The sequence below is a fragment of the Panthera leo genome, chromosome E1, assembly GCF_018350215.1.
Source record: "Panthera leo isolate Ple1 chromosome E1, P.leo_Ple1_pat1.1, whole genome shotgun sequence".
Taxonomy (NCBI): Eukaryota; Metazoa; Chordata; class Mammalia; order Carnivora; family Felidae; genus Panthera; species Panthera leo.
Genome location: NC_056692.1, coordinates 28006605 through 28028557, shown reverse-complemented (window position 1 = coordinate 28028557; position 21953 = coordinate 28006605). Strand labels below are relative to the sequence as shown.

General features: G+C 42.7%; 1 protein-coding gene across 7 annotated transcripts in view; it reads right to left on the bottom strand.

Annotated features, from left to right (window-relative positions):
• Nucleotides 1-21953, bottom strand: part of TEX14 (testis expressed 14, intercellular bridge forming factor) — a 122415-nt gene that overhangs the window by 23570 nt on the left and 76892 nt on the right. For 5 of the 7 annotated variants that reach the window (XM_042915274.1, XM_042915277.1, XM_042915276.1 and 2 more), the window contains 11 exons: nt 21384-21562; nt 16478-16629; nt 15067-15257; nt 14298-14448; nt 11585-12486; nt 8173-8279; nt 5809-5897; nt 4172-4453; nt 3191-3291; nt 1498-1617; nt 36-102 (listed from right to left, as the gene is read on the bottom strand). In XM_042915274.1, the coding sequence (XP_042771208.1) occupies nt 36-102; nt 1498-1617; nt 3191-3291; nt 4172-4453; nt 5809-5897; nt 8173-8279; nt 11585-12486; nt 14298-14448; nt 15067-15257; nt 16478-16629; nt 21384-21562 (2341 nt within the window). Of the gene's footprint in view, nt 1-35; nt 103-1497; nt 1618-3190; nt 3292-4171; nt 4454-5808; nt 5898-6104; nt 6231-8172; nt 8280-11584; nt 12487-14297; nt 14449-15066; nt 15258-16477; nt 16630-21383; nt 21563-21953 lie in introns of all 7 variants that reach the window. The other 2 variants (XM_042915280.1, XM_042915275.1) reach the window with 2 other exon arrangements.

Genomic DNA, 21953 nt, shown 5'->3' with positions numbered 1-21953 from the left:
CAAGTGAAAAGGAATCTGCCTTAAGAGCTTATTACCAGAACCTCGAGGTTGGGCAAATGCATCTCGTATTCCTTCAAAGTCTTCTTCTATAGGACTTGAAGTCTACAAAAGAATAAAAGAGCAAAGAAAGAAGGGTCACTGGAGGCCATCATATCATCAAAAGTAGAGGGAGAACTTCTTGATGTTCGTAAACCTTGAAAATCTTCCTAAGGTTCCTGCATCTTTTATAGAAAAAGAATAAACCTGCTTCGAAGACATTAAGTGCTCATTTGTACTTTATGTTCCTTCTCAACAAGCCCTCCCCAGCCCCCACTGTGAGGAAGAACTGTGTGACTTTTCCCTTCTTTATATTATCCCCTCCACTCCCCCAACCTTCCCACAAAGATGTTTTGATTCCTAGGACTTTTATCAGAAAAGCTAGAAAGTTGGAAAAATGGCCCAGACTGCAAAGCTACTTTCTGGGGGGTGAGAAGTCAGAACACTGGTTCCTTTGAGAGGTGACAGTGACTGGGAAGAAGCCCACAGGGGTCTTCTGGAGGACCCATAATGTTCTGCTTCTTGATCTGGGTGGTTACATGAATGTGTTCAAGTCTGGGAAAGTCAATAGGCTGTACACTTAAGAGCTGTGTACTTTCCTCTATGTTACACTTTATACGTATATGTATACATAATATGTGTATATGTACTGTATATCTTTTTATTAAAGATTTTCTTAACATGCCAGTCTGCTCACATTAAAAGCCAGAATAGCTGAAGGATTAACAATAGAAAACTGTTATCAGAAGTGCAGAAGAGTGGAAGTGATGCTTTTGTTGCATCACTGAATTCCTGCTAGTCAAATATTGTGTTTGAGATCTACAATCCTCCCTTTCCTCTATCCCACCTTCCATAGTGGTAAAAGGTCCAAAAAATGGTAGGTCAGTAGAAGGTGAGGTAGAAATTATATAAATAAATAAATAACTAAACAAATACGTAAGAAAATGTAAGGAGCTTCATTTTATAAATGAAAATACTCTGTACAAATAGATGTTTGCAAAAGTTGGGCAGGTTCCCAAGAAAGCCCCATGCACTGCACAGCTCCACATTCATGCTGAGCCCTGGCCTCTAATTCTGGCTCTCTTGCCACTAAAGCTTGGCAGGCCAGGGCGAATTCCCTACATCTGTGGATCACCACTTCTTCACACAGAGGAATAACAGCAGGCCTTCTTCTCTTCCCCACAGGAAGGATATGTGAATTAGGTAACATGAAGAAAAGTGTTTTTAAAAAAAGTACAAAGTGATGTACAAATACAGGAACCACAGTTTTGGGAGAAACTGCATATGACTTTCCATTCTCACAAATCTTATTTTTCAGATGTCTTTTCAAAACACATGAAAACACTAAGTCGAAATTAGACGCTTTTATGTGTAAGCTATTTTTCTCAATAAAAATAATTTAAAAGAAATAAGGCAATAGAGAAAGCTGAAAAGTACTTTACCCTAAACTGTGGTTTTTACCTCTAGAGCTAAGTTTTCTTGAGCAGTTGAAGAATGAAAATATTCATAGTCTGGAGTTAAAAATTCATCTGTTACATCCTCAGAAGACTCTGGTGAACAAGTTGATTGCATGGACTGATCCTATTAATAATGTAGGAAATCACTTTTAGGTCGGTGTTCATTGTAAACAAATCCCTTTATAGTTGGATGCAGTGTTAATAACGGGGTTATCTAAAATCACTTGGGCCGCCCCCCCCAACCTGTTTGCACCACCTGCCTCTGCCTTCCTTCCCCACAGCAAGCTGTGAACCCTTGCAGCAAGTGAGGCAAATGAAAATCCTGGGACTCATCATCCTCATCTGTACAATGGAGGCGGAGGGAGTTAGGTGACCTTTATGCTCTGAAATTCTAAGAAGAAAGGCCCTAGACAACTCAAGCTGGCACTGAGTTTGAACACCCACAGACGCAGTCCATGTGTTGGCATCGTCTTCCAGATGAGGAAGCTGAGGCCGCTCAAAAATAAGGAGTCCCCTGGGCACTACAGTTTAAAAGTGAAGGAGTATGATGTTAAAAATAGCAATGCAATCTCGATAATAAAAATAAAACTTGAAGATTCAAAAGTAACAGCTATTTCTTCACCATCTCCATTCCACCCCTTCCTTTTCTGCTTATTTCTCCATGTTCAGGCCCTGATCACCACATGCACAGGCAACTAACTAGCTTCTTTCCACACCTTCAATGATCCCTTTGCAGAGGTTTTATGATTTATTTCCTTGGATGCTGCTTTTGCCACATGCTTCCTCTTCCTGCACACTTGGCAGCTGCTCCCCTTCACCTCTTGTATCAAATTGAAACTTCTCAGACAAGCCTGGCCTCACATACCTTCCCTGTTTCCCTGACAGACCTGCTTCTCCAGCCAAGCCAGTATGCTTAACATGGCCTATCCTTCCAGCCCCCATGTGAGAAAAAGAATAAACTGTCCTAAATTGTCCTGTGGGTGGTTTGTGTGCCGTGATTAAATATAATAGTATGTTCTTTGAAAGATCTCAAATGTTATCACAATTGTATTTTTATATTATTTCATTTTCAGTTGCTGTTTATATTCTTTAAGTGACTGTGTCCTCCTATCACAACGATAACACACTCTGGTTCCTTAGTCTGGCTGGACTGTGGCCCAATTACATACCTCAAGGATGTGTTAAACCCCTGACGCAGGGCTGCAGCCTCAATGCACAGATCCTGCTGAGGTGCAGTTGCCAGGCAGAAACACATTCCTTCTACTGAGAGCTGAATTTGGGTCTCAGAGGACACTCTAGGTGAAGAAGGCCCTCTCATCACAACCCTGGCCTTGCTCTTCCTACTCCAATTGGACCTCAGTCACCTGCTGGGCCATGAGCTTTGATACCTGACCTCACACTGTGATTCCAGAGTTGGTCTCATCATCTACGCAGCTAGAAAGAAAGCTCAAGAGTTTCCAGAATCTGACACTTGTCTGTGTTCCACCCAAGCCCCAAGATACACAATGCTTTGAGTTGAACTGACTCAAACAGTATTTAGGCAGAGAGAAAATACTTTTCCATTCATGTGAAGCACATACTGCAACAAAAAAGAACTACTATAGATATTATTTCAATGTCATAATATATAACAACAACTCAGTTCTACTTTATTAGGTCCTTGGGTTCAACCTGGCTCTGCAGGCCATATTACTTACACTGTAAGATTTCTCAATGACCACAGATGCGTCAGAACTTGCTTGAAAGACTTCACTATGCTCTGGATACACATTTTTGCTGGGAGACAGGTGCCTGATACCTAATGATTATAACACAACCAGGGCCATAGTCATTCCATGATATTCAGATGGCATGGAAGGGAAGAGGAGTGGCAGGAGAGAAGAGATCTGTGAATATTCTGCCAAGGATGGCCATGTCCCATATGTCAGGTTCAGTCCAGAAAGTGGAGACTGTAAGTTTGGCCTGGCCCCAACACGTGGTCCTGTATCATCAATCCTTTGGCCCACCCATTCAAGGGGGATGGTTGATAAGGAACAGATTCTAAATACTAAAAGACCTCAAGCCAGTAGGTTTTCTACCTAACATAAATGAAAATTTTAGATGTACCTTTCTTTGATTTGTAAACAACTGTGAAATAATATTCCATGCCCTGATTGCATGCAAATTACCAGGTAGAAATGCATAGCCTTCAGTTTTAACCTGCAAATCTACAAAGTGATGACAGTCAATGCCATTTGTCTCTAGATTCCTCTAGCACAGAATCTCTAGGATCCAGTGAAGTTTTTCTGGCTGAAAATGCAAAGAAATGGGCAGTAGGGAATGGCCATCTACTACTGTACTCAGGTAAAAAAAAAAAAAAAAAAAAAAAAAAAAAAGGTTCAACTCCTTGCCAGGTTAGAGCTAACAACAGGGTCATGGTATACAGATTATTTTTCTCCCTTTGAGCAAATGGTCTGCTCCAGTAACAGAAAAACTCACGAATTTCTGGATTTTCTTTACCTACAGGAAGGACAATGGAATCAAAAGGGTATGCTGTTTTCCCCTGGAATTCAGGGATCCCAGATATATGGGAAAGGGGAGAAGACCAAGCAAAGGAAATATTCCAGGATGCTTACTTATATTTGAGAGCTAATAACTTGATAGAGCTCAACCATCCCAATTCCTCCAACTGCACTTACTGTTGAAGCTTTGAGGTCCAGGCTGTTTGCCATGCTGGTCACTGTCACAGTCACTGTTACCCATTTTGTTACATTTGCCATTTTCTCTTGACTCATCATTTTCCCTGGGATACTCTACAGTGCACTGCCAACCCACTTTCTCAGGGTCCCCAAGCGGGGGCTGCAGCAGGGAATCAGGCTCATCTTTAACTTCATCCTCTAAAGCCGCACTACTCTGAGGATGCCATGGTGGTACTGCCAGCTGCCCGGTGGCTGCTCTCTCTGCCATTTCTTTCACCTCCACTGGACAGAGAAAAAGTAGCATTTAAAACAGAACTGTGAACATTGGAGACAAAAGCTTTTGCTTCTTGAAGAGCTACAAAATACTTTTAAAGTTCATATTATCACAGTAATTGCCTTTGTAGAACTGCATCATCCTTAGCTTGCCCTTTTTGGTTCGAAGGGGAGGAGAGAAAAGAAGTGATAACACGGAAGGACAGAATTTCAGTTAATTTCTGAATTCTGGAGTAGAAGGTAGCAGAAAACTTGTAGACAGACCTTCCTGCTATGAAGATTTTACAAGAAAATAACATCTGCAGCCTGTAGAAACTAGTGGAAAGGATTCTATTTGAGTTTGTCTAGCCTCTCTGGACTATGCTGAGTTCATATTTTGGGAGTGTGTATATATGTGTGTGCTTATGTGCATGTGTCTTCATTCTAAATGTTCTATACTTTTGCTAATGTCATTTAACATTAGTATTAAAATACATAGACATCGTACCCTTTTAAAGATAAAACTGATACGAAAGGAAAATGCCCACAAGGTATATCCAAGTGACACTGAATGTTCTTTAATAATGAATGTTATATATTAAATTTCTATATCGTGTACTGTTTTTGCTATAGTTGTTATGTAATATCCATCAGTATACATACATATGTATATATATTAGTATTATAATCATCAGTATTATATACTGATATATATAGTATATACTATATATATATAGTGATATATATATATAGTATGTATATATATATATATATATATATATATATAATGGAAATATTCCTATAAAGTCTAGAAATGAAAAAAGTTTTTTCCAGAAAAAAAAAACACTGAACAAAACAGTATACACAGTGGTGGACTTGATAATCTCTTTTCTTTGGACTAATAACACAAAATATGTTCATTTAAACAATGTTAAAAGACATAGGTTATCTTTCCTGACTAGATGGTAAAAAAAGAAAGAAGAAAGAAAAAAGCATTTCCCTTCTGTAATTTGTAGCCAGAAAGGCCTTGCTTTTATTTTTTTAATGTATTTTTTTAAGTTTATTTACTTTGAGAGAGAGAGAAAGAGAGAGAGAGGGAGAGAAAGGGAAAGAAAGAGTCCTAAGAAGTCAGCATGGAGCCTGACAGGGCTTGAACTCACAAGCCGTGAGATCATGACCTGAGCCCAAATCAAGAGTCAGACACTTAACCAACAGAGCCACCCAGGCACCCCAGAAAGCCTTGCTTTTAAACTGGAATGATCCAACAGTAGAAAAGAATGTGGGAGGCTGGTGCAATACTGGCTGTGTACTTAGAGATAACAAGCAGGTTAGAAATATACTTTAAATTTCATTTTGCCCAACAGAACTTAGGATGTTTTACTCACATTTCCATTTTAAGTGTACCTCTCCATCATCTTCGTTATTTCTTAACTTTGTATGACAGATTTCAGAAGACACAGATTCCACACTGATCCTAAATTAAATAAAGGGGGGGGGGGGGGGGACAGGGTAGACACAAATATAGTAGTTTGCTCAAGTTCCTGACACAACCCTGAGCCCTGCAGCTCCAGCCCACCCGGACCATCCTTTACTCTCAGAGCCATTCCTGGGGTTGCACTGACTCCTGCCTGCCACCAGAGAGTGTCAGACTCCCCAGCGTTCCGACAGCAAGACTCCTTACCTAGTAGAGGCCTGGCCAGGGCTGGATGACACCAGAGGTCCCTTCAGGTGGCTTGGCACAGGGAAAACTACACTATTAAGCTGAGTCAACTTGGTTCGGGCACTAGACTCTTTAGACCTTCCCTGGCTAGGAAATGAAAGGACTGGGCTAGAAGACCTCTGAGGTTTTTTTCAGTTTCCAAATTCAGATTTCATGATTCTAAAAGTACTCTTGAAAATTTTTCAGAGGTAGAAGAAACCCCACAATTGAAACACAGTTTCAGTAGACAGACTTCTAGTCCCTGAGCTATTGCAGAGCCCCCGACCCCAACAATGCCACAGAACACAGGTGATGGTTCAGTAACTGTTCCTACCCTTTGTTCAGAATTCTTTTATAACAGGCCCACCTGCATATCAGTGATAGCACAATAACTAACAATTGTAAGCATGGTCTTAAGGCACCAGGGAACCTGAAGAACATTCACAGATCTTCAGCTTAGTTTCACTGAGCTCCAGACCCTACCCACCACTAACTAGCTGCCTGCCTTTGGCACACTTTAATCTCTCTGTACAAAGGTTTCCTCATCTGAAAAACAAGGGAATCTCTTTTCCTCTACATATCCATGATTATATATGTATCTTATCATCTATTAAACTAACCCTTTGAAAATGTGTGACTTGTGGCATATATATGAATTCCTTGTTATCCTGAATGCCCTACTTCCCTGCTGGACCAGAAAGCAGAGAGACTGAATTAGAAAGGTCAAATCTGATTGGCTGCTTTAAAGAGCAATCTGACAGCAGCTATCAAGTTATCTTTAAAATGTTTAAACCCTTCACCTAGTAACTCTACTTCTGGCAATCCATCAAGGACATAATTCCAAAGTGCAGAAACAGTTGCACTGACAAGTCACTGTGGCCCTATTCAAAATGGACAAAAAAATAACACAACCTAAAATTCAACAATGGGGGAAATCCAACAATTATGAGTTCACAGAAGGTTTTCCAATAATGTGAGATAATGCTCTTGTTCTAATGTAAGGGGAAAAAATCAGCATATAAAAGTACCTATATATGTTTACACGTCATTATAATTTTATATCTAAAAAAGATATAAAAAGACTAGGTGGATTGGCAGCAAAATGTCAAACTTTTCTTTGGTCTGTTTTTTTGTTTTTTGGGGGGAACACGGTGAATAGGGGCTTTGATTTACCACCTAATGCCTATACTGTCACCGCATCTGCTTCTCTCAATGATGTGAGCTCTAACCCCTTTGGTGCCAGTTAGTTGGTTCTCCAGTAATTCTCTTTGTAAAGGTAACATACACTGAACTAAGTCTGGGTATTCTCCTTGATACTCCCTTAGTGAACACATTTACCAACATGAAAGGAACAGCAAACTCTTGTTGCTAGTCTCAGTCAACACTGGAAAAGAAACAAAAAGTTACTTCTTTCCAGAACTGACTTCAAAACCATGGATTAAAATCATTTAACCACAGAAAAGAAAAACTGAAATTGATGGACTAGTCTATCTTGAAACACACTTATTGGCCCTTTAATAATCGCCCCTATGCAAAATAAAATGTTTTACATAAGTTCTTAAAAACTCACTGTACACATATGCTCTCCTTCCTGTGATATGTGCTGAAGCCAATTCATTTCATTGATTTGGCTGGAAATCAGAAGGTGCATGGTTAACAGTTGTATTGTTCAACCCTGCTCCGACGTCAGGGATGTTTATTTTGAACAACCCTGGTTTCCAAACAGTTTGGTTTCTGGAGCACTGGCAAATGGGGTACCTGGCATCTCTTTTTATAAGAAAAACAATTTTGGTAGCTTTGGAAAGGCAAGGTGCTTTGCTTTTGATAAATGATGAATTCTGATTAACCTGCAGGTCCTTTACCTTTGATGTTTTCTCCTACAAGTTCCCGTTACACAGCTCCTTCCACTCATTCAAAGGAGAAAACCTGCCAAGATCTGTTTCTGTGTTACTGTTTTTCATCACTCACAGTCTCTTTGTGACAAGACACATGAAGATCATTAAGTGGTTTTGGGGTCACATGAGAGTCTAAGAACAAAATGTTAACCCACCTGCTGGTATTTGGGCTCCTGTTTCTTTCCAAACTGTGCTTGGCTCCTTGAGAGGGCTGCGATTGTTCACTTGTGCCCTGTTTTCCAGGTCCACTAAAAGTTGGCAGCTTAAAAAGAGTAGACATGTTTCAGTGCTTTGATGAAGGAATTCCTCTTCTCTTCACTCTCACATTCTATTTTTCAAGCCATTCTTGCTAAATGTGCAGAAATAATTGAACCTACTAAGATGATTTCCCTTTTCATGTTTCATACCTAATAACTCATATATTGCATGGAGGTCTTTTACATAGAGAAGCTGGCCCCCAACAACCCAATCCAGACTGGGAGCAAGTGAAGAATAAGCAGACAAAACAGACATCAAAAATCCCAAAACTTTCCCCTATATTATTATTGAGGCAGCAATCTTTGTGGCAGGAAACCGGGGCCCTGGGTTCTAGTCAAACCCTTACTCAGAATAACCTAAGAAAGTCTTGTGCTTCAGTTTCCTCATCCATAAAACTGGGATGTAGTATCTATCTGAGTCCACCAGTGAGGATGCTATGAAAATAAAGCACACTAAAATAAAAGCTACAATACTTGGAAATAGAAGTAAATTAAATCACAGGCGCCTGTATGGCTCAGTCAGTTGAGTGTCCGACTCTTGATTTCAGCTCAGGTCATGATCCCAGGGTCGTGAGATCCAGCCCTGCCTCAGGCTCCACACGGAGCCTGCTTAAGATTCTCTGTGTCTGTCTCTCCCTCTGCCCTTCTCCCCCACTCATGTTCTCTATCTAAAAAAAAAAAAAAAAAAAGTAAATTAAACACTGTATATTTTATCCCAAAGAGAGAATTTTGGATCTGCTCATTCCAAGTTTAACAAACTTAGTTCATTGTACTTCCTAACCTTCGGCAAATTGAGACAACAAATGTGGTATTTTGGGATGACATCAAGATGCCTAAAAGTGAGAGGATGCGCAAAAATGATCATAAGCTCCCTAAAGTATGAGCTCCAGAGGACTCTGTGTGGGGGAGAAGATTCCTTAGCAGGGGCTAAGGGCAACAACTTTATCATGGAGCATCAAGTAACAGATGTTCTGAAAAATGTCATGGTCACCAAGGAAAGATTAGAATATATTCAAAATAGGTATTTAGGATAATGGTAAGTTTGTAATGTTTTCATTTAGTATGATTAAAAATTTAAGAACTGATAAATTAATGGATTTCAATTAACTGAAAAATCCATTTAGATGGAAATGCCTTATTCCGTGATTATGCTAGAAAAGCAGGGTAAATTTTTTAAAGAAAAATTCAATATGGTACAATTGTTTTATCCATAGTCATATGTATTAGTAGATGGTTTTCAATGAGGCTTGCCATGAATTCCTTCCCTTGTTGTCCACACTGCCACAAGATAGCTGGAACCTATTTCCCTCCTCTTGAATCTGGGCTGGCCTTGCGGCTTTGACCAACAGAAAGTAGCAGCAGTAATACTGTCCTAGGGCTGGGACTAGTTTTTAAAGAGGCTTAGCAGTTTCAGCTTTCACTTGGGAAGGCAGCTGCCATGCTGTAGAGAAGCTTGGATGAGATTATTTATTGGATGATGAGAAGCCAAGTGCAGAGAGGGGCCGCTTGGAGGAGGCCAAGGCACCAGGCATGTCAATGAGGCCTTGAACCTTCTTGCCTATCCCAGCCTCCAGCTGAATACAGTCAAGAGAGTGATCCCAGCCCATGCCACACAGAGAGAATCACCAGGTAAGCCCTGTCATATTTCTGACCCACAGAATTGTGAGAAATAAATTATTGTTTTAAGCCACGAAGTTTGGGTTTTTGTTGCTGTTATTACATAGTGATAAATAACCAAAACATAACATACAAGGAACCTTTTTATTATTATTATTTGAGAGAGAGACAGAGAGAGAGAGATGGCTGGCAGGGGAGGTGGATGAGGGAGGGGGGATAGGAGAGAGAAGGAGGGGAAGAGAGGAGAGAGGGAGTGAGAGAGTGAGAGTGAGAGAGAGAGAGAGAGCAAGAAGAGAATCTTAAGTAGGCTCCACACTCAGCATGGAGCCTGACAGAGGGCTCAATCCCATGACCCTGGGATCATGACCTGAGCCAAAACCAACAGTAGGATGCTCAACAAACTGAGCTACCCAGGAGCACCAAGAAAACTTATTTCTAATAGTTTTCTAATAAATTTGAAATTTCAACATAAACAGAAATTAGAGTCTAAGTAAGTTCTTTGTGCCTTCTTTTTATACAAAAAAAAAAAAAATGCCAACACTTTTCCAAATGTTTTAAGTGAGGACTGAAGTCTGACATTCAGCAGGGCACAGTGAAAGAACACTAAACTAGGAGTGAAGAAATCTGCCCCTAATCAATTGTGAGCCTTGGCAGTAGTGTAGTAAGGTGGGGGGGGGGGGGTGGCAGCGAGGGGAGCTGTCTTCCCTGTGCAGGCAATTAAAGGATGTACTACAGGTAGAGAATTTTTAAACTATAATAAAACCCACTAAAAGCTGGCCAGCTTTTTATCACTGCAGGCCAGCAATTCTAAATAATTTCAGTAAAAAGTCCTCCTTCTAAATGAGGCTGACCTCTCCTACCTCAACCCCACCTCTGTAACACCTGGACATTAGGAAGTTTAAGGCACTGAACTTGAGCTTCATACTCTGTAAAATGATGGGGTTGATCCATCTCTAAAATCCTGGTTCAAGAGGCAGCCAGCATTCCATGTGTGAACTTGTTCAGACTCATTCATTTATTCATTCCCTCAGTGACCATTTGCCAAGTACCTACTATGTGCCAGGCACCCTTGCTAGGACACAGAATGAGTAAGACACAGACCCTGTCCTTAAGGAGCTCATGGAAGAGCTACAACCTCACTAAGCCTCAAGCTACACCTGCCAAGCCAGCTCCCATGGTATCTTCTCACCTTCTTTGAGGTGTCTTCTTTGATGACCAGGTCCATCTGTCCCATACTGGGGCTACTCATAGGTAGAGTCTGTGGGTCATGCATCATCATATCCCAGAGTCTAATGCATAGCCTCTGGCTCTATAAATGTTTATTGAATGAGTGAGTAAATGAGTGACTAAACAATTTAGAATGGGGATTAATACCGGCCCAAGATACCATATTTAGTAAGTTGAACCACGTATAATTGTCAATACTTGAATATTTTGACCTATAAGACAGCAATTTCAAATAGTTCAATCTGATGCATGGATTACAAAGAACATGGGCTGTATGTTGGGTTTGGAATGAGAGATGAAGAGTATCTACCTTGGAATTCCATCCTAGAGGCCTTATTTCCCAAAGCCAAGAGGACCCCACTATGAGTTGGTTGTATTTAGGTTAGTCCTTTCACATGGATTAGGGGCTATGCTGAATCATGTTCCAGATCCTGCTCACGCTGCCCTGCCTCCCACTTAGCTGTACCTGATGGCTCTTCTCTGACTGATCCCCAGTGCTTTCTTCAGAGACTTGGATGACAGGTTTCCAGCCACAGTCACTTCTTTTCCTGGACCTTTTGCCAAAATGTCCTCCTTGAAAGTCTCTCACCATGGAAGATCTTGTCAGGGTTTGGCAATTGCCACTGGGGTCTAGCTGCTGGCCTCTCGGCAGCTGCATGACAGGTGGAACATAGGTGGAAGCTGGGGGGCCCAAGGCTGAAGGTGAGTCATAAATGTTTGTAAACTCTCTTGAAGAAGCCCACAAAGACCTGTACTCCTCCTGCCCCTTTTGTATCATCTCAAGTTTATCAATTTTCTGTTCAGTATTCCTCAGCAAATCGGCATTCTGGTACATTAATGTCTGTGAAATCTTCAGATTCAGCACACACTTACTGATGTACTCCTCGGTCATGCACCTATTGCTCCCATTGCCCTTGGCTTCTCTGGCTAGCTCAGGTAGGCTGGGTGAACTAAGAGAACCATTTTGCCAATCCCAGTCCTCAAAGGAGAGCTCTGTGTCAGCTTCTGAAGAGCTCTCGTCCTCATCATAAAAACAGCATGCTTCTCTCTCCATCTTTTCCAACTCTTCTTCCATGGACTTTAGTTCATCTGCTTGGCTTGGTCCAGCTCCCACAACAGATGAATCAGTTCCTGGGGGCTCCTCCTTCGTGTTATCTCCCCTGTCCAGGCAGCCTGAGTAGATTTCATTGATTTCAAAGCTGCAGAGGCTAGCCTGACCTGGGCTGGGCCCCCTGGCGTCCTCTTCCATCACAGAGCAGGCAGGAGAAGCAGCATCTCGGTTCTGAGTCTCCTTGGCCATCAGACCTGGATCTAGGACCTGAGGATCTGGTGTTGCTTTCTCCGTGGGTGAATGAAGCCGACTGCCTGCTGGAAAGAGTGGCAACATGCAACGGATTAAAGTGATCACATGCAGCAACTTAGCAGCCTTAGCATGTTGCTCCAGCGATATGAGAATGGAGAAAGAAACTTTTTAGTTTCCCATTCCCTTCCCAGGTGTGGAAGACTACAAGATACGCTCCCAGAAGGTGAGGGAGTATTTCTAAGAGATGAAAATTCCCATTTTGACATGAGTTGAGGTAGAAAATTGGGGAGGGGTCAAACCCTGCGGAAAATGTTCTAAGCTTAAGTTACAATGTGTTCAAAACATGCCTAACTATCAGGACATGCAAATTACAGGCCCCTGAATCTTAAAAACTAAATTCATAGCTTTCTTTACACACACAGGAGTTTGAATATTCATGTCAGTTAAAGTTATGCTCTTGGCGAGCATCTGATAAAAGTAGCCAAGACACTGCTCGAGAAGCCACTACATAATGGGAAGAATAATTAATTCAAAAAATACCACTAGAACTGATCACCCATCACCTCTGGTTGATGGTATACAGCTCCCAGAGAATGGGATGGAGGAGCCAAAGTAATGAAAGCTTGTGGGAGGTCATTCTGGAGGCCTCCAGCCCTGTCCAAAGAGAGGCAGAAAGAATGGTCACTTGGCCTGGATTCCAGCTCTTTAGTAAGTTCTGGAATCCTGAGTAAGCCATAACCTCTCTCAACTTTAGTGTTCTCATCTGGAATATGAGGATATTAACCCAGATGACTGCAAGGTCCTTTTCAGCTCTGCATTCTAAGATTTCGTTTTTTTTTTAACGTTTATTCATTTTTGAGAGACAGAACAGAGCACGAGCGGGGAAGAAGCAGAAAGAGAGGGGGACAGGGGCGCCTGGGTGGCTCAGTCGGTTAAGCGTCCGACTTCGGCTCAGGTCATGGTCTCACGGTCCGTGAGTTCGAGCCCCGCGTCGGGCTCTGTGCTGATGGCTCAGAGCCTGGAGCCTGCTTCCGATTCTGTGTCTCCCTCTCTCTGACCCTTCCCCGTTCATGCTCTGTCTCTCTGTCTCAAAAATAAATAAACGTTAAAAAAATATTTAAAAAAAAAAAAGAAAGAGAGGGGGACAGAATCCAAAAGCAGGTTCCAAGCTCTGAGCTGTCAGCACAGAGCCCAATGCGGGGCTCAAACTCACTGACTGCGAGATCATGACCTGAGCTGAAGTCAGACACTCAACCGACTGAGCCACCCAAGTGCCCCTAAGATTTCTAAATGTACGAACAAAGCTATAAAACTATATGAAAAGCTTGGAGGGAAACACCAAAATATTAACAAATTATTTCTAAGTGGCAGAATTAAAATAAGTAATTTTCTTCTTTGTATGATTTCAAGTTTTCTATAATGAACAGATAATAGTTTTAAATATAAAAATCACCATTTTGGGGGATGCCTGGCTGGCTCAGTCAGTTAAGCATCTGACTCTTGATTTTGGCTCAGGTCATAATCTCACAGTTCATAATATTGAGCCCTATGTCGGGCTCTGCCTGCTTGAGATTCTCTCTCTCCCTCTCTCTCAAAATGAAATTAACTTTTTAAAAAATCACCGTTTTTATTTGTGAAGCAATTAAATAAATTCCTAAGAATAATCATACTAGAAATAAACTGGCTGTTACTGCTTAGTTCTGGAGTCAAAAATATTTAACTTAGTAATTTCAAGGATCTTGATTTTTCTTGAAGGCATCAATCTTTTCCCAGTGTAAGTGATGTGTACAGTCTGGAGGAGTTGATTAGTTGTAGCCTGCAACTCTTGGAACCCATTCATGTCAATTAATGCTTAACCTGTGGGTTAAGGCCATACCCGTTTCCTTTAGCTCTTTTATTTCCAAGTTAGGGGTCTCTTTCAAATGTTCTGACATCAGTCCTAGACAAACATTGACATCAGGATGGAGTTCATATCTCTGCATCTTGGGGCTCTCAGTTGGCTGAGTTCTCTGGGCTCCGAGAAAATCCTATAATAAGGGAAATATCATCAAGGACATATTTGCAATTATCTGAATGTCACTAGTATTTTTTAAGCAGGTCTAGGTATCAAATAAACTTCTTCTTCCTGTTGGGTAGACTGACTGTAATCCAAATTGGCTAATTCATTGTTATTACTGATATATATTTTTTTAATTTTAGAGAGAGAGCATGAGCAGGAGTGAGGGGCAGAGGGTGAGATGGGGGGGGGGGGGGATCTTAATCTCCGTTCAGCAAGGAGCCAGACATGGGGCTCTATCCCATGACCCTGGGATCATGACCTGAGCCAAATCAAGAGTCAGACGTTCAACCAACTAAGCCACCCAGGCACCCCTAATATTTTTTAAATAATAACAATAGCTTCCAGTCACTGAATAGCATTATGTGCCTACAGGATACCTCTACTATGTGCCAACCTTCTCCAGCCCCCCTCATCAATTTCTAACCAAGTGAAGCAGCTAGCAGCTCCTTTTCTTGGGAGCACAGAAAGGATATGATGAAATGAGGATTTCCAAAACTTCTTTCAACTAGCTTCTTCCTTGTCTCTAACCCCCTATGCCTCTGTGACGAGTAAGCAGAAATAAAGTCCTAACAGCTTCAGAGCTTACCTTTAAGTCGTTCTTCAAAATGTACCGGATATCTTGAAGGTTCATAGTTCGGTCTTTCTGCTTGACCTGGATGCCTGACTTAACAATATCATAATAAGGTTTTGGAAGCCTTACATCAGCTTCTAAATAATTTCCCAAGACTATGACTTCTTTAATAACTGAGCCATCTAAGCCATTCCAGGGTATGTTATCTGGTAAAGAAAAGGTCACAGGAAAAAGTAACATAAAGAAATCATGTTTTAAAAACAGAAGAAATCATGTAAAATTGGGTAATTGGGGTAACCTTAGTTAAGTCACTCAACCCCTTTAAACATTAATTTCTCTTTATAGAAAAAACTATCTGGATGACCAGTCATAGACAAGAAACCACTTTACCCATTTACCAGGGAAATCCCTGCTACGGAGACAGGAACAAGCACTGTCAGAATTATGTACATGTGGGCTCCCTGCTGGCAGACCTGGAGACCACAGGAAATGTTTCATGGCATCAGGATGGGCAGCTCAATGCACTCCTCTCATGGAAGGTGTGGTTTTGCCTCTCAGACTGTAAACACTGCTAAATGAGAGGGAACACTCACCTCCTCAGTGAATGTGGTTTTACTGTATGTGTGTGTGTGTGTGTGTGTGTGTGTGTGCGCCCTCTCTTGAAAGATTCCTTCTATCTTCAGATATGTGATCACTTCCTTAGCATTAGGGTCTTGAAGGATTGAATGGCTTCCATATCTGTCAGGTGACACTGCTTATATACACATTGAACTCTAGGTGTGTTTGGTTTCATAGTTTATTTCTCAGAGGCCAGTCTTTTCCCCTCATTTACAAGTTCTTAAAGGGCACCTCACAGAGACCCCTAAGCACTGACAGCAATATTCAGTTTAAAAACTTTGTTTGGATTGGGGCACCCGGGTGGCTTAGTCGATTGAGCGCCTGACTTTGGCTCAGGTCATGATCTCACAGCTCGTGAGTTCGAGCCCCGCATCAGGCTCTGGGCTGATGGCTCGGAGCCTGGAGCCTGTTTCCGATTCTGTGTCTCCCTCTTTCTCTGTCCCTCCCCCGTTCATGCTCTGTCTCTCTCTGTCCCAAAAATAAATAAAAAACGTTGAAAAAAAATTAAAAAAAAAAAAATAAATAAATAAATAAATAAACATTAAAAAAAAAAAACAACTTTGCTTGGATTAAATGCATCACCACTAATAGGAGGATAGGTTGGCTTTGCTGAGTCTCAAAGAACAAGTCAAAACAGATTTCTGGACAATCACCTCATATCTTCTATTAAGTACAAAGAAGTTTCCGTGAAGAAATCTCTTTTTCCTATGTTCTGAATTTTCATAAAAGTAACTCTTGTGAAAAAAAAGAAAAAAACCCAACCTAAGAGTAGAGACTCTGGTCATAGTGAATGTGCTCTTGGATCTACCTGTTAAAATCTCCTGTATGATCATAGAAAAGCTGTAGATGTCCGACTTCACTGTGGCTGCCTTCTCTAAGATCACCTCCGGGGCAGCCCAGTTGTACAGCTGGGTTGGGAGGGGCACTCGAGTCAGGTCCCTGTGTACACGTCCATCCTGGCTACAGAAGGAAACACAAGGTCAGGCTCATGTCTTAAAGGATCATCATGACCATCACACAGTACCTCTGTGAAACATCTACCTCTGAAGACTGGCAACCTCCTTGAGCTTCTAGAAACCCAGCTAGACCCTAAGCTAACCCTCGCTGCCTGCTGTTTCAACCTACCTGAGTGGGCCCTGCCCACCCTCCAACCTCATCTGGCTCTCTCTCACTCAAGTCACGGGGGCTCTCTTTGAGTTTCTCCAGCATGCCAAGTACATCACCATTTCAGGTCTTTGCACTGGAAACTGGCTTCTTCTGCATGCCATGCTCTGCCCAGAGATCCTAGCTTGACTGGCTGCTTCTTATAAGAAAGGTATTAGCTTGAAAATTACCTCTTCAGAAAGGCCTTCCCTGACCACCTGTAGTCCTGTTTTATTGGCTTCAGAGCACATATTATCTGAAGTTTTGTTCATTTACTTACTGTTTATTATCTGTCTCCCCTCTGCTAGAGTCAGCTCCATGAGAAGAGGCACCTTATCTGTCTTTTATATCATGTATCTCTAAACTTACATGAGGGCCTCAATGCCTACTTAAGACTCTGTCAAGACCCCCCTCAAGCTCCATCTGCTTTATCAAAGTCCCTTGTGGGACTCCTCCAATTCCTGTGATTGCTTCTCTTCTGAACTCTGCCCTCTTGGGAACAAGTCCTTTCAGTTCATCACTCAAAGGTTCACTGATGTGTTTGAAAAACTCAACTGGGTCCCAACTAGACTCCTTGAGAACTAAGTCATAGCATCCTCAATATCTGCTGAGCCAACAAGAGTCCTCAGGGTGAAGTTAGCGCCCACTTCCATCTACAGGCGTCATGAAAATCTAATGAGACCTTGCATGTGGAGAACACTCTGAGCCATAAAGCACTATGCAAGTAAGTTATTAATATGAATGTTATGGTAGGCATTTGGTAAAGACTGAGGACTGCTAAGTTAAGAATTAAGTTTTTGAGGCACCTGTGTGGCTCAGTCGGTTAAACATCCGACTTCGGCTCAGGTCATGATCTCACAGCTTATGAGTTCAAGCCCTGCATTGGGCTCTGTGCTGACAGCTCAGAGCCTGGAGCCTGCTTCGGATTCTGTGTCTCCGTCTTTCCCTGACCCTTCCCCCACTCATGCTCTGTCCCTACCCCCACCTCAAAAATAAACATTAAAAAAATTTTTTTTAAAGCAAGTGACCAGAAGTTCTTTGCTGGTCTGGTGAAGGCCAGATTTGAGGATGGGATGGGCTTCTTGGACTTTGAGCAAACCTCCCTAAATAATATTTCTTCCAGCAGAGCTTTTGGTAGATGGCAGTGAGTTCAGGAAATCATGAAATGAAAGCTGGTATTGACTTTTTGGTTGTATTGCTAAATAGTTAGATGTGGCCTAGTATAATGTGAACAGCATACAAGCATGCCAATATCACAGGAAAAGCAATGGAGTGTTTTCCCACCAGAGATATACTCTGAAGACCTAGTATGTTTGGCTCTTCACTTCACAGGCTGATTCTCCAAGGGAAACACTCACTACATTCTCAGACCTCTTAGGCTTGTCTAAGGTTCAGATAAGGGTAAGTCACTTACAACCAGTATTTATATCCTTTCTCTTTTACTTCCACTCACCTTCTTCTCCTATAATCCTCCTTTCCTCTCTGTTAAAGCTAGTCGTAGGGGGGTGGGGGGTGGCGCTTCTTTTCTGGCTATCATTCTGGGGCAGTTATTTTTCTAAGCTTCAGCTCTGACATCATTAAAATTACATTTGGCTACAGCTATGTGATACCACTTGCAAAGGTCAATCCCAGCTCTAAAGATTCCATTAAGAAGGAGTTGAAGAATAAGAAAAACTGCTCTGTCATTTTCATACCATGAGATGGAGTGTTACCCTTGACAATGACATTCAACAAATAAAATGTTTCCAAAAATAAACGTGGAATTGAAAGCTATTTTGGATTCTTGGATCCCAGCTCATGTTATCAGCTGTCAAAGAAGGATGTGCCGTTGTGGCTGTAACTGCTTGCTGACTGACATTTCTGCCTGAAATTCCATTCTGAGGTCAGCAAACCCAAAAGGAAACACACACCTTCCTACTCAGTTATCTCCCAGCCCCTCATTTGACCAATTTATGAACACCAGCTTCTCAATGCATCTCACATTTTTCACTTCTATTCTGATTCTGTAGTCACCACCACACCCTACACAGTGGCCTCCTAGTTGGGCTTCCTATCCTCAACCTCTGATCCATTCTCTCCTGATAGCCAGGAAACGTCCTCTACCACTTGGTTGTAGCCATAGCTGGGTAACTTCAGACCAGCTCTTCACCTCTCTGGGCCTTGGTTTCCTCATCTGTAAAAGACAAGATTGGGCTGGGGTATCTCCAAAGTTCTAGTTCACTCTAGGATTCACATTTCTACAGAGAGCTCAGGCAGAAGAAACTGTTATACCTCCATGTAAACAACAGATGGTGCTCCATCACCAGCAAATAGATTGTATTCTTTCACAGGCTTCCTGAAAAGCCTTTGTTATGGAAGACAAAAATGTCCAAACGCCTTAGCTTTCACTGCTGCTGAGCACATAGCCAAAGTGACCAATCCCATTCTGAACAATTTCGAGTTTTCCCATCATCTACACTCATCTGTTCACTTAACCAACAAATACCGAGGACTTACTACATGACAGGCCCTGAGCTGAAAATGAACATGCACCCTTCCTGCCCTCTCAAAGGTCACCATCTGGTGGGACAGACACATAGCTGTAGAGGAAAGGAATATGCTAAGTACTCAGGGACCAGAACTTCAGTACAGGCTTCACGGGTGTGGTGAGAGACTGTGCCTGAGGAAAATTTAAAGGATAAACAGGCAAGTTATTCACTGAGAGGTGGCCTATACTGAAAGAGGCTTTGGAGGGCCAAGCAGGGAATGGGAAGTGAGAAGGTTGGCACTGTGGGTAGAGCCTCACGTTGGAAGGCTTCCACACCCTGCAAAGTGCCTGGACTTAAATCATGTAGGCAATGGGGAGACACTGAAAGGTTTTCACTGGAACTGAGAATGGACTTGATCCAAGGCTGTGCAGCTCAACTGGGGACAGCTGCCTGGCCTCTACCAGTTCTCATGTGGACAAGTACTACAGTTACACCCTAACTGCTTCCCTGCCTCTCTCCTGTCTCCTCTCAGCCCCTTCTTCACATGTAGGAACGAGAAGGATCTTAGCCTGTCAATCATCCATGACACCATCCGCTAAATAAATAAATAAATAAATAAATAAATAAATAAAGCCCTTCAAGCATCCCAATGTTCTTAGGATAAAATAAAAACTCTCCACCAAGGTCCACAGAGCCAAACACAACCAATTCCCCCCTTAAAGGACTAAGGGCATGCGTGGTTTGGGAAGCAAGACTTTCTGTTTCATTCATTCAAAAAACATATGCGGAGTGCCCACCACATGAAGGCCTGCTCTAGGCATTTGAGATACAGCAATGGATAAAATGGAAATCCCTGGAGCACCTGGGTGGCTCAGCGGGTTAAACTTCTGACTTCCGTTCAGGTCATGATCTCCTAGTTCGTGGGTCTGAGCCCTGCATTGGTTTCTGTACTGACAGTTTGAAGCCTGGAGCCTGCTTCAGGTTCTGTGTCTCCCTTTCTCTCTCTGCCCCTCCCCTGCTCATGCTCTCTCTGTCTGTCTCAAAAATAAACAAAACATTTAAAGAAAAAAACGGAAATCCCTGCCCTCATAGAGCTTTTCACATAGTGAGAAAAACATTAGAGGGTATTCAAGAAGGAATGACCAGCAGAGAGCCTCCGAAACAAAGCTTCAGTGATTGGTGGGTTGGTGGGGGCAAGGATAAGCCAACATAGGCAGGTCTGATCATGAGCTCTGCCCAGTGGCTCAAGCTTCACAGCAGAGCAGAACCAACAACAGGCTGAGGCTCAGAAGGCAGAAGGCAGCACAGAAGCACAGAGGAGATCCTCTGCCTTCCAGAACCTAGGGGCAGGAGATGGCACATGCCCCCAACTCTCTGGAGGACTTTGACTCTTGCCAACAAGGAAATGAATGCCATCCACCAACCCTGAATGAGGGTGTTGGTTTGTCTCCACCTACCTCACTGTGTTTAGGCCCTTGAAGGCAGGGAATGGCCTTAGTGCCCACCTAGCCAAGCACCTGGCCCAGGAGTAGGAGGTGTGACCAATTGTGAGGCTCATCAGCACCCATCACCTTCTCTCTCCTTCCAAGATGCACAGCTATGGCACATTTCCCAGCCTCTCTGCAGTGCAGAGGTGACTGCAAAGTGGGAAGCCATGACTTAGCCAATTCAGACTGGACCTTAAACACCATGTGCCCCTCCATGTTCTCTCTTCACTGACCAGCAATGCAGAGGACACAGTGGGGGACTGAGACTTGGGGACAACTGAACCATGGATGGGAGGAACCTAGAACCCAATGGGTGCCCCAATACACACACTAGACTGCAATGTGAGTGAGAAACACACCTTGGTTTATTAAGCCACTTAAAATTTTGAGTTGAATAGTTAGGGCATTTACACATATTGGCTAATATGGGCTCCTTGCTTGTTAAATGTGCATTAAAATGATAATGTCCTGAGCAGAAGTAACTTCCCTAAAGTCCCTCTAACGTTGGCAGACAGGTCAAGGCATTTGGGAAACCTCTTTCCCCAAAAATGAAGAGTTCAGCCCACCAATGAGGAAGAGTCCTGTCCAGATTAGATTCTTTCTCTAGAGCACCCACCTTTCCATCATGTACTCCAGGTTGGTCAGCCTTGCTTCCCCAGTGGAGACAATGTGGATGGCGTAGGAGCTGAGGGAGCGGTGGATAAACCCCCGGGAATGCAAGTATCTCAGGGCGTCAGAGATCTGGAGCAGCAGATGCACAATCACCTCCATGTGGAGCACGGGGAACTGGGACCGCTAGAAGCAAGGGATAAAACAGCAAGGAACAACGCTGGGCTCTGGACACTACAGAATGCTTTGCAGTTTCCAAAGTCTTTTCAACTGATCCTCACAGCTACCTAGGGTCCTCATTTTATAAACGGGGACCCAAAAGCTGAAGGTTAAATGACTGGCTTAAGGTCCCACTGACCCTGGCCCTCTGGCTCCAAGCCTAGACTCCTTTCTCTGAACTGAGCTGTTTCACACCACAAAAACTGAAGAGACAGTTCTGAAAGCCTGGTATGTACATCCAGGGTGGGCTCACCACCACCACCAATGAGCCTGCCCTGCACCCATCTAAGCCTGTGCTGCTGAGAACTTGGAAGCTTAAAGGACCAGTCCAGCCCCTGCCCTGGGCAGATGACTGATC